General features: G+C 34.7%; 1 protein-coding gene across 1 annotated transcript in view; it reads right to left on the bottom strand.

Moving 5' to 3' along the window:
* Positions 1-6396: 6396 nt before the first annotated feature.
* The window catches only part of LOC131933163 (NXPE family member 4), an 11947-nt gene continuing 4662 nt past the window's right edge, over positions 6397-13681 (bottom strand). Inside the window, exons 4-8 of the mRNA XM_059289960.1 lie at positions 10596-10709; positions 10308-10414; positions 8228-8326; positions 7909-7964; positions 6397-7319 (exon numbers count right to left, since the gene is read on the bottom strand). Of these exons, the coding sequence (XP_059145943.1) occupies positions 6550-7319; positions 7909-7964; positions 8228-8326; positions 10308-10414; positions 10596-10709 (1146 nt within the window). The 3' untranslated portion in view covers positions 6397-6549. The remainder of the gene's footprint in view (positions 7320-7908; positions 7965-8227; positions 8327-10307; positions 10415-10595; positions 10710-13681) is intronic.

Genomic DNA, 13681 nt, shown 5'->3' on the forward strand with positions numbered 1-13681 from the left:
GTCCTTTATAGATGACCCCCGAAACCCATGTTTATCCAAGATTAACGGGTAGTCTAGTATGATGATAAAAATGTTAGAAAAAAGTATTGGAAGCTTCACGAGCGCACTATAGTCGATAACTGTAATAACATATAGAGATAGCTGACCTTTAATTATGTAGTAACCTAACAATCAGATAAAGAATTTCGGGTTTAGGGTTTGGGATTAATTAGGGTAGCGTTCAGCGTAAGGTTTATGGTATTGTTTTAGTTCTGAACTAGGGATAATAAAACGTTAAAGTCTATAATAGGATAAGTGAAGGTTATTGTTAATTACAATGTCTACAGGCTATTCACACCAAGGCCTTAAAGTGTTGATTTCTATAACAGTGTTTTAGGCACCTGTTTGAAAGTTATTGTTGAATAATAATGGTAAGAAATATGGCCATGAACAATTTTTACCGTGATAGCTTTGAAGATTTTGAATATTTCGGTGTTTAGTAGGGCCTACTAAAAAAAATCAAACAACGAAATTGAAGTTAATCTGGTATTTAAAAAAAACGATGCATATGAATGTACTTGTGTGTGAGTGTGTAGAAGGGGGTGCTGCTAATAAACAACAATAAAAAAAAAATAACAATGCACCATTATTTTAATATACCTAAAGAAAAGCGTAGGTTGTTTTTTAAATTGTAGTTAAGATATTCATTAGATAATATATTTGTTTAATTATCCGTCCAACATTATATATTTAAAGAAAATAATCTATTTTCTTTTCTTTAGTGCATAACATCGTAAAAGACAGCCATTAAACAGTGTTTTATTGTTTGTTTTTATGAACGATTGCACACTAAATGAACACAATGTGAGTATAATAGCGCGGAATATAGTTCTTTAAATAGGACAAAAAATAATTTTAATTACATCTTAACATTAATAAAACATCTAATTAAGTCGTTTTGCCGTCACGCTGCGTTGTCATCAAATCTTGACCCATGTGCCAAGTTTGAAAGACATTGGTTAATGATCCGAAGTGGTCAAAATATTGCTCGCCCGTTTCGACCTAAGACGAAGCATTTAGCACAAAGCACTAACCAATGACAGAGAAAGTAAGTTAAATAACAGCTTTTAGAAAAACAAAGGTTCCTATCTTGATTACATACCGATGCCAACCCGTGATTTATATTGTGCAAATAAAACACAGGTTTAGTACTAATTGTGGGCTAATGAAATCAATGATTACCTGACTGTCAGCATGTAGATCTATGCATTGCTCAAATTGCCGAGTAAATTTTCTTGTGCCTTTACCGTTTCATGTTTTTACACTTAAAGTCAAGCACTGCATTGATGACCAGAGTTGGTCTCGAATATACTTATATACTTATATACAGGGGAAGGCAACTCGGGATATTGGCTAGAATTTTTCTAATGAATTTTTACTTTCTCGTATATAATGAAGTATAGAGAAAGTCCTGTAATCGTACAAAAAAATAAACCGGGAGTGATCTCCCCTAAACTTTCTCGAATATTCTAATATAACACTACGTGGGATGGCAACTCGGAATATAGACATGATTTTTGTTTACTTAAACTTTTAAAAATAGAATAGAATCTAGTAGAGAAAAGAATTGCGCACCAAGCGAACGCCAAAACAAAATGTGCATAATAGTGCGCAATATTATTAGTACTTTATAAATTTACATGCGTTTTTTGAGAAATCGGATATAGCGTACATTAGTACTTTTGGTCAACGGGAATTATTCAAAATTTGACAGAAGGTAGAGAATTAGATCTTTTACTTACATGTGAAATTTCATATATCTATCTGAAATAGTACTCAAGTTATAGGCTTTTGAAAAAAGTCAAAGTAGAAATAGTACCACTTCCGGTTATCGGAAATCGCTCAAAAATTGATACGGATCTACGATTTTGATAAAATACTTATATCTGAAATTTCATCAACCTAGCTGTAACGGTACTCAAGTTATCGTGTTTACACTCACACACACACAGACATACGGACAAGAATGCAAAATTATGTTTTTCCGAGTTTTTGCACAGTTACAAGACTATGTATATACGAGATAGTAAAAAATCGAGATTTTTGCAAATCTCGACGTTTTACAGCTCCCTGAGTCGGATTAACATAGTTTTGCAATCTTATCCGTATTTCTGTGTGTATGTGTGTCTGTGTGCCTTAAACACGATAACTTGAGTACCGTTACAGCTAGGTTGATGAAATTTCATATATAAGTATTATATCAAATTAGTAGTTCTCTATCAACTTTTCAGCAATTTCCGGTAAAAAGAAGTCCATTTTCGTTTACCGGAAATCGTTGAAAACTTATTCTAATTTCAATTTTTTAAAAGGCTATTACTTGAGTACCGTTTCGTATAGATAATGAAATTTCACACGTACGTAAAAGATATAATTCTCTGCCTTTTATCAAATTTTTGAGTAATTTCCGTTGAAAGGAAGCAGTTATTTACGCTATTTCCGATTTCTCAAAAAAAGCATGTGAATTTATAAAGTAGGCCTACTTATAATATTCCGCAATATTATACACATATTGCTTGACGTTCACTTGGTATGCAATTCTGTTTTCTACATGTTTCTATTCTATTTAAAAAAGTTTAAGTAAGTAAAAATGGATTAAAAATCATGTGTATATCCCGAGTTGCTGTAGTGTTATATAAGAACTAGCTGCATCCCGTGCTCCGCCACGGTAAATCTTTTTTAAATGTACCAACTTGGGAACAGAACAAAACTAAACACAACACAAACGAACGCAAAAAAAAAAACAAAAAAAAAAAACGAAAAAATAAACAACACTCATAACATAAACAAAATTTAAATGCAATCATAAAGGCAGATTGCTCACAGTCTTGCCCGTAGCGCCAAATCGCGCCCTTTCCGGTGATTTGCACCCCCTTCAAACTTTCGATTTGCACCCCTTCCCCCCCCCCCCCCCTCCCTAAAACTTTCGATTTCAACCACCCCCCCCCCCTCTCGCACATTTTTTCCAACCCACTTTGGCGCCCCCTAAGGTCGGCACCCGGGGACATATGCCCCTCCCCCCTCATCGCAACGCCTCTCCTATAAAACCCCTAGCTTGTCCGCAAACCGACAGAATAATAATTAGAAAACAGTATAAATAATAGGCAGTATTTAAAATATCCGTGTTTTACCTACAATATTTCACTTTATCCATTCACGCATTTTTTTTCCAGTACTTTAAATTTTAAAAATTTACAATTGAGTTTCATAACTAAAACCATTGCGCACCTAATGAACGTGATGACGCGCCTATAATAGTGCTGAATAGTTGATTAAAAATTATAAGTAATAAACAGTAGGGCCTACATTCAGTGAATAAAATAAATAAAAGATTGCCTTTTATCAATCCATGCTAATTATAATTTTCTAACAATAATTTCCTCTTACACATCCACATTATTTGCATTCACATTTTGCTAATTATATTATTGCAACACTAATTCCTTCTATGAGGACCGTATATTTGCATTCACATTTTTTATTAGCGTGAGTTTAATGTATTTTTAAATTACCTCTTTTGTCAAAATTAGAAAAAAAGAGTTATATTAATTTGATTTTTCTACCGTACTGTTATTATGTTATTGAAATGTATCCATTTTTTTCTGGGAATATAAACGAAAATGATATTTGACATTGATACTTTTAATATGTTTTAGCAATGTGCGTGTATTTAATATTCTCTTTACGTTATGCAAAATTGTACAAACAGTGGAAATTATAAAATAGCTCTATGCCGCTATATAAACAAACCCTACTCTAATACTTATAATAAGACACTGCGGTGCACTGAAAAGCACTTCATGGCGCGATGTTTACTTTTATGGTTCCAAAAGCTATAGCGATGACGGAAGGAAGGAAGGAAGGAAGGACTGACACACTACCAGCAGCGTTATATTATAGATATTCGATAACGTTTTTGGGAAATCACTCCAGTTTCATTTTTTTGCACGATTACTATACTTTCTCTCTACCTCGTATTCGAGGAAGTAAAAAAGTAAGGTAAACAAGTGACATATTTGCACAAGCGCAAGGTAAACTTATAGGGCAGGTGGAGTTGAGGGGATGGGGTGGAGGGCAGAAAAACTCCAACATAAACATCGATAGAATAGATAGAGAAAAATCAAGATGAGAACTAGATCTTTAAAAAAAAACAAGTTAATAAAAAGTCTAGTGACAATTTAAGCGCAATTTCCTTAATTAATTTTTTAGAATTCACAGACTTACGTAAAAATCCTTTCGAACCTCCGATCATTCGCTATGGTAAAATCCTTTCGAACCTCAGCGCTTTGCGCTAAAATTCTACACGATGCTCAGTTTAAATTTAAAAAATCCTTTCGAACCTCCGCTCATTCGCTATGGTAAAATCCTTTCGAACCTCAGCGCTTTGCGCTAAAAACCTACACGATGCTCAGTTTAAATTAAAAAAAATTCTTTCGAACCTCCGCTCATTCGCTATGGTAAAATCCTTTCGAACCTCAGCGCTTTGCGCTAAAAACCTACACGATGCTCAGTTTAAATTTTTAAAAATCCTTTCGAACCTCCGCTCATTCGCTATGGTAAAATCCTTTCGAACCTCAGCGCTTTGCGCTAAAAACCTACACGATGCTCAGTTTAAATTAAAAATATCATCCTAGGCCTACACGATGCTCAGTTTAAAAATTCTTAATTAATTTTTTTGTGACCGAACGAAAGGATATTTTTTTAAACTTTCTTCGGCAATATTGTTCTAAATTATGGCAGGAATCGATTGGTAAATGTTTCAAGTCGCTAAGTGGTCTGGTTGTCGAGATATGAGCCAAAAACTGCATTTTTTCGAGGTTTTTTTGGTTTTTCCGGGAAATCCAGGAAGGACTTCTGGAATTTTTTTTGGCCTATGTTCATCCTCGGAACTTGTTTAACATATTTGCTTTTGGAACTAGTCCTCGATATTGCTTCGTTGAGGAGGAGATACGACTTAAAGACGACTTAAAGCTGCGGAAACACATCCATCCATCCATCCATCCATCCATCCATCCATCCATCCATCCATCCATCCATCCATCCATCCATCCATCCATCCATCCATCCATCCATCCATCCATCCATCCATCCATCCATCCATCCATGCATCCATCCATCCATCCATCCATCCATCCATCCATCCATCCATCCATCCATCCATCCATCCATCCATCCATCCATCCATCCATCCATCCATCCATCCATCCATCCATCCATCCATCCATCCATCCATCCATCCATCCATCCATCCATCCATCCATCCATCCATCCATCCATCCATCCATCCATCCATCCATCCATCCATCCATCCATCCATCCATCCATCCATCCATCCATCCATCCATCCATCCATCCATCCATCCATCCATCCATCCATCCATCCATCCATCCATCCATCCATCCATCCATCCATCCATCCATCCATCCATCCATCCATCCATCCATCCATCCATCCATCCATCCATCCATCCATCCATCCATCCATCCATCCATCCATCCATCCATCCATCCATCCATCCATCCATCCATCCATCCATCCATCCATCCATCCATCCATCCATCCATCCATCCATCCTTCCATCCATCCATCCATCCATCCATCCATCCAGAAATGACGAGTTAATAATCGCAATTCCTGTAAGGAAATTGCGCTAAAAGGTAATTTTTAACGTTGTTGGTAAGTGCAATGTTAAATGAGGGTGAAGTTGGTGCGGAGTTTGTGTGTAAAAAGGGAATAGAGTATGGTTCAGTGTGGACTTTAAGAGAGGGGTTTGTGAGGCGTAGTGCTGCTAATAATATAATAAATAGCTAAGTTCGTTTGTTAGTATATTTGTCGAATTCAATGAGCTTTTAAAATGGATGAACATGTTCATAGAAATTATAAGTTGGTGCAGATGAACCCTTGTGGCATAACGCAAAGAACGCACAGTACGTTCTACGGTACTGGTACGTGTACAATAAGACGCAGACTAAACTCTGGCCTCAATATACTCCACGCAGAAAAAAGGTGTAGCTGTACGGGTGTTCCCCCTCTCCCATTTCTGAAGATCACAGTTCATTTCATCCAAAAATTTGGACTTGTTGTTTAAATCCTCCGACATATATCTATTTAGGAACAAATAAGAAGAATAAATAGATCAACCAATTTTTAACGCTACCATTAAAAAGGTTATTTAATTTGAATGAAATATTACTAAACTTTGTCATTCCATGTTGTTTCTGTAAAATTTTACTAATCAAGAACTGACCAAGATAACTTAAAGTCTAAAAACACATACATTTTTTTAAAAAAATGGGCCTGTTACCCCACAAGGTAAAATACAAAATACAAGGGAAAAATATATGAATAAGAGGGTTCATTTTAAGAAATTTTATTAAATGCAAAACATGTAATTACTATATAACGAGTGAAAAATAAAACAAACTAAACCAAATTTAACCTAATAATAAATTGTAAGTTTTAAATATAACAATTCATGTGATCAATTAGAGTGTGGAAAAGCGTCCTTCGGGCTAATTACACTGAAAAGACAACAAAAACTTGAACATCTCAAGATTAGCATACTGTGGTGGATGATAATCAAAGTTTTCTATTCCAATTGACATTTCCCACAAATCTAAGAACACGACTTTATCTTCTAGGCCTTTGAACCTATCTCGTATTATATGGAGATACTGGGGTCCTAAAGGATCTCCTCCAATTGCATGGTTGTAATTGTAATATAAAGAAGCAATGTGAGGACCTCTAAGTCCTATCAAGACGTTGGGATTTTCTTCAAGCAGTTTTTCTATGGCGGCTCTCAGAGATTTCATACGTAACGACAGCACAGCGAGATGGGAAGCCGTGTAGTGGAGGTAATACTGAATGATGAGAATATGTTTCTGGTTCTTTGGGAGCTTCTGTATAAAACTTGGGACAGTAAAATTGTCGCTTCTTTGTGAGTATGTATACACCGGTCCTTCGTGGCAAAACACATTTATGGTGAGTCCAGTCTCTGGCTTAATGCATGTTCCTCTCAATGGGTACCCACCTTCAGTTTTGTTACATTTTGTTAGGGCTAGAATCATATCATAGGTAAACCTGGCATTTGAGTCCCCGAAGATCCAGACGGATGTGTTTCTGAGGCATTTTAATGTCCAGTCTGTATTGATGACCCCTACGTCCTTACAGACCAGAGACTTCCAGACATTGCCAGGTGTCCAGATGCCTTTAGGCATCGCTGTTGTCCAGGTGACATTTTTATTTGACATGTGACAGGGTTGTAATTCAGGAAAAACATTGCCTGCAAAATACAAAACAAATAAAGACTAAGATTTTGAAGGCCAAGAACTTTTTAAATATAGCGATATATATATATATATATATATATATATATATATATATATATATATATATATATATATATATATATATATATATATATACTTGCTGCATACCAGTATTGCTTCGCAACGGTGAATCTTTTTTAAATGGACCAACTCGGGAACAGAAAACACCATACACAACGCTAACACAAACAAAACATAAGCGCAAAAAAAGAAACAACATTATTACTAGTGCCAACTTGTAACTGAACCATTCAACGCACTGGAGATTTAATGGGTTAGAAAAAATGCTCATCCTAATATCAATTGAATCTACTTAACAATATCTGGTGTTCTATTGTGTTTAGTTTAGATAGCCCTAGATCAACAAAATCGACTTTAACGCCGGTGAACTTACGAATGAAATTAAATGTTGGTAAACAGTGAAACAACACCAGTGTCGTCCGCCCCCCCCCCCCCAAAAAAAAAATAGTATTTCAAGTTTTCTCCTCCCTCTCCCCAGAGAGAAAAGTCCAAAAGATTCACAGAACAACACAACCACAATACCTGTATTCTTTGTAGATATTTTAAAATTGTGAGCTACTGTCCTCTGTTGTGGTATTCTGTGGAACAATATTCAAGTTGCCGTAAAAGCAAGAAAAAAACTGTTTTAGTTCTAATAAAGTTTAACTCAAATGTTTAATAGTTCCATTTATGTAGAGGTAGAAGAACACAGATTGCCATTGTAAACTTTGCAATGCAAAATATGTTTAAAGATAAAAATTTTGAATTTTTAAATCATTTTTTAAAAGATTGATGATTGCACGTTAATGAAAGGTTTTTTACCTCTATCTTTAAATCTGAATGTACAAAAAAAAAAACTTACCTGGCAATAGACTTAATCAGACTTCTTTCAGCGCCTGTAACGTCATGTGGAGTTGGAACGCTTAGATATCCACCATTTATCCAGTCGTCGCATGTTAGACTGTGGATTACAATATATATATATATATATATATATATATATATATATATATATATATATATATAAACTTATATATATATACTTATATATATATATACTTATATATATGAGATCATAGAAGATGTATTTTACAAGAGTAGAATAAGAACAGTAAAGGTAGATACACAGGAAGACTACAGAGAAGTCCTTAGAGAGTTGAAGAGGGGACTCAAGGAAAGATTATTTGGAGAGTAGACAATATACAGTTGAAACATGAAACAGCACTTCGACAAGAAGCGGAGGACTAGGAAATATCAACAGACCGCTTGGAATGCCGTCTGATGAAGCTCCACAAGAAAGGTACACTCAGCTACCGTGACAAGTACAAGGGAATCACACTCCTCTTAATACCCAGAAAATTGTTTAACAGTCCCCTTGAATAACGAGCAACCAGCATTCCGACAGAATAAATCTTGCACGGACTAGATCGCAACACCGCATCATAATCGGGCAGTCAATAGGTGGGAACTCACAACTGTACGTTGATTTCATGGGTTATGAAATTTTTTTTCGACATTGTGGACCGAAATAACCTCTGGTAGGTCGTAAGCTACGACGGCAGTCCAATGAGAATATTAGTCCTCGTTGAGAACGACAGACGGGCAGACGTACTGTGACCTACTGAGGTCTTTTTATTTATTTATATTATTTAGTCTACTGAGTTTTGTGATTGACCTTGGGAGAGTTGTTAGTTCACCGGTTCTCATCGGTCAACTGAACTCCGTCACGTCATATGAATGGATTGTTTAATCCCTAGCAGACCCTCGACCAATGATCTTGCGACCGTGAGGATCCTTAACAGATCCTCAATCAATAGTCGTAGGACTTGTGAGTGATCTCCCCTAATACTGAGCTGTATTTAATCTCGTGCAGTTCAAGTCTAGAGGCAGCTAGATTGTCCTTGGGACTAGGAGAGAGATGTGCCGTATGTTTTGGTGCGCCATTTTCAGTTGTGTAGTTTGTGGCATATTTTATCACCTTATATAAGGTATTGTGTAACCATTTGTAGTATTACTGATATTTTGTTCTGTTGTATAATTGCACCCTTTGTCACATCAGTGATAGGTTGACCTTTTTTTTTGGTTTTCTATTGTTGTAGAGTCATTATGTCTCTTATTAATATTTGTGGTATTTATAATGCCATTCAGTTGTGTCAAGTAATGTTCTTTAATGGTGTTTACTATACTAAGCCACAGCTGTGATATATAGTGATTTTCTTTAACTGTAAGTTGGAGTTTTGATTTTATTTATGGTACTCTTAAAGTCTGTACATTTTGTATAGACCCAGTGTCGTAATTTCTTGTACACTTATTAAAAGGGTATTGACAGTTTTAAGTCGTGTTGAGTCTCTTCAATGTTTCGTGTTTTACCCCTAGACATCAATAACGAGCTCACGTCAAGTTGTTGGAATTTCATTAGTAGTGACTTCTGTCAGTGCCATCCCAAACGAACCCGGGGTGTCCGCTCCCTCCGCGGCTGTCGGAGAGCGGTCATTACAGTACAATGAAGCCAAATTACAAACGGCGTTCACGTACTAACCAAAATCTGATAAGGATGCCTGCTGTGGCCACTCCTCTTTCTTCTTGCCATCAACTGAGTAATAAAAACAGCAACCAAAGCTCGTAGAAACGGAATTCAGTGAACACTGTGGAAACAACCTGACAACTTGGACTTTGCAGGCGACCTCGCGCTCCTCTCCCACAACCAACAGCAGTCGCAGGAAAAAAATATTGTGGCAGAAAATTAGCGCAAAAGGCAAAAGTTCTCAAATTTAACGCTGCCAACACTAGACGGGTCACACATGGTTGAGCCCCTTGGAGGAAAAGCAGTCTTTATCTACTTAAGCAGTATTCTATACATTATATATATATATATATATATATATATATATATATATATATATATATATAAATGCAGAGGGTGTAGGTATGTGTAAGCTTACTGATTAGTCCTCGGTCTACCACAGTAATAATTCTCATAACCAAACTTGCTGAAGTTACAGATACACTCCCAGCCTGGTATGTTTGGGGTTTGAAAACAAATGGTGTCCTGTTAAAAATTGCATAATAAATATTGTTAGCATGATCATATATATATATATATATATATATATATATATATATATATATATATATATATATATATATATATATATATATATATAAACACATTGATTGATTAATATAAGTGAATGAAAAAAGTATAGAGTTTTACATTCTCTAGCATTTACCTCATTATAGTTTCCCTTTTTAAATGTGGCGGTCATGAATCTTGTTGCACCAATGTGAATCTGGTGGATGACAGTCCTGATGAATTCACGAGGGTAGGCGATGGCCAAGTGAAGCTAAAGATGGAAAGTATTTTATCACATGACTCTACTTTAGCATGAACTACCATCTAAAGATGGATGCAATTTTATAACAAGATTCTAGCATGAACTACCGCAATTAGAATTTTTTTTTCTCATGCTTGCCTAGCCAGCTTACTTTCTGGATGCTTTGTTGGCCAAAATCCTACTTTATAAGTTTTCTGTTATTACACAACTTTCAATATATGCTACTCTAATATTAACATTACTTGCACATTATACTTTTTTTCTAGCCTACCTTTAACTTTTAATTGCTAATGAGCTTGGTTGATACAATTGTTTGTATTTCTCAAATAAAGGTAAAAATATTTAATAAATTATAAAAAGAAGAATTGGTATGTTTTGTTATTAGCTTTTATTTAGTTCACTATGTTTGTTAGTTTGTGGGGTGTGGCAAATCTTGTAACTTAATTCTGACCCACTTCTAATGCACGTATTTCGTTCAAACTTTCTCTGTTGATGATGTAATAATAACTATTTTTTTAAAACGAATTAGACCTTAGGTTATTCAATAATTTAATTTAAAAAAATACTAAATTCAATAATAAAAGGGGAGTTAAGATGATTGAATACAAACGATCACTATAACAGCTAACTGTCGGCAGTGAACAGTTTTTTTTAAAGTAGGTAGTCCAAACTGAAATTAACTATTGATTGCAGACTTCTGGAGTGAGTATGTCATGAAAGAACTTTTAATTGTAAGCTCTATGCTACAAATTTTATGAAAATATCTCAACAAATAAAAAAGTTATGCGATTTTTAAAAAAACAAAATTTGGTAAAAAACTGATTTTCAAAAAGTGCCATTTTTGAGAACCCATATGTTCTAAACTAAATAACATAGAAATGTAGAAATTGGTAAAGTTACTGCAAAGTTTGCAATATATATGCCCAATTTTTTTCAGTCATCTAAAATGAGTCTTTCTAGGGTAAAAAAATAATTGAAAATGACAAAAATGCGTTTTGGTCACTTTTATTTTCATACAAAAAAAAATCAATTTTTTTTTGCTTTGGACATAGAATAACTCTAAAACTATTGTAATGGTAATATTAACAGGAAGAATGTGTTCATTATTTTTAAAAATCACATGAGTTAAAATATTATTTTTAAAAATGCCACAGTTATCTAGTGCAGGAGCAAAAGAATCAAAATTTAATGCAGTAATGTAATCTAATTAAGACGTGATGTCTACAAGTGATGCAGCAGTTGATGCTACATTCAAACCTATCGGGTTGATAGCTGCTTTGGGGGAACAGTTTTTAAAACGACAACTCCACATCTTTGTACGTCCTGTTTCCCTCAACCGTGATCTTGTGGAGCATCAAGAGTAAGCGATAAGTTTTGGGAACTGTAGGGGGGGGGGGGGGGGTTTGGCCTCCTTTCCTTCCCTCGTAGGAAAGTTCTTGATAGGCCACCATGAATGTCTCCAGCTATGGAATAAATAATTTATTTAGTGATTAATTAAATATAATTAAATTTACTACTAGCCTATTGTGTAGGCCTACTATTTGTCCTATGACTCTATAACTCGAAACATATGAAAAAGCCTGAAAACACCTTTTTGTTAAAAGTAATGTATACTTGATAGTATATTTTTAATAGTAATTCTACTGAATGAAATATTCGTTGCTTGTGCCACACTGGTTGCGATATCCAACGATGAAGATGCCATACTGTGGTTATCAACATCCTATAGGACAACTTAACTGTCTTTCATTGTTACTATATGCATTTAAAATAAATAATGAGAAATACTACTAGTACTACTTACACTTACAACTAATATAACATTTAAAACTAAGTCACAACATGTAGAATCTTAATAAATTGCACCACCATCTAAAAATTGATCTGGTACATTTTATTACGGTGACTGGCGCAGACCATTTCACATTATTCAGCAGGCGAATCAGAATCAGAGTAAACAACAGAAAATAAAAAAAATAATCACATTAGTCCTTAAAATTTATTGTCTTTTGTTTTAAATAATTCGATAAAAATGTATAGTTATTATAATTATAAATTTCTTTTGTGTTTCATTAATATTTTATAAGTATTTAACCTTCGTTCCCTGCAAATAATTGAGTTCGTCCACATAGTAACCAGGATTGTCTGGTGGCCATTTTGAATTTGTCGATTCATAATTTTGACGTTATAGTCCAGATAAACTGTAGTAATACGACCCTATCATTAATCCCATTCGATAAATTTTAAAGAATTAGTAAACACTAGCATCTAATAGTTAAGTGCATCCATATTTTAAGTCCCTAGAATGTCCTGAATTAAATAGCTTCACGTCTAAACACACCCTGTGTACAAGCGTAGTTCACACGCTAAAACCGTGGACTAGTAGCGTTCAAATTTACATTAATAACGTGTAGTAATTAAACCAAACTGACATTCAAACTTAAAATCCATTTATTAAAATGGAAATGAAACTTTAAAAATGATACTTACAACTTGTAAGGGTAAAATCCGTTTAGCATCATCGGTCGTCAACCTTTAAAACCGTTCGGCGAGCTACTCACTCGGGGCTGAAAATTGACTCGAGGGTTATATGTTTATTGAGGGCACGGCTTCGCGACCGTAAATCAGAAATACTTGAATTTACAACACAACGTAGTTATAAAAGTGAACTTTACATCAGTGTAAAAATTGAAACAGAATTAGTTTGTTTTCGTGTATATATCGTCATTTAAAGTTTAAAAACTGATTTTTTAAAATGAAATAAGCAAGTTATTTTTTCAATTTATACATCAAACATTCGCTCTTTAAAATGACATTAAGATTATGCTTCTACGATGCTTCGTCGCGAAGCCGCAACCAAATGAAACAGTGTGGGGTCGATCGGTACTCGCAAAACGGTGAAATGTGTTGACGTCACTGATACTTTTTCAACAAATATAAAACACATTCAAACATGTGTTACAGATATAAAAATACCAGAT

This window comes from Physella acuta, unplaced genomic scaffold (genome assembly GCF_028476545.2).
Source record: "Physella acuta isolate Inbredline_101_S28 unplaced genomic scaffold, ASM2847654v3 ptg002381l, whole genome shotgun sequence".
Taxonomy (NCBI): Eukaryota; Metazoa; Mollusca; class Gastropoda; family Physidae; genus Physella; species Physella acuta.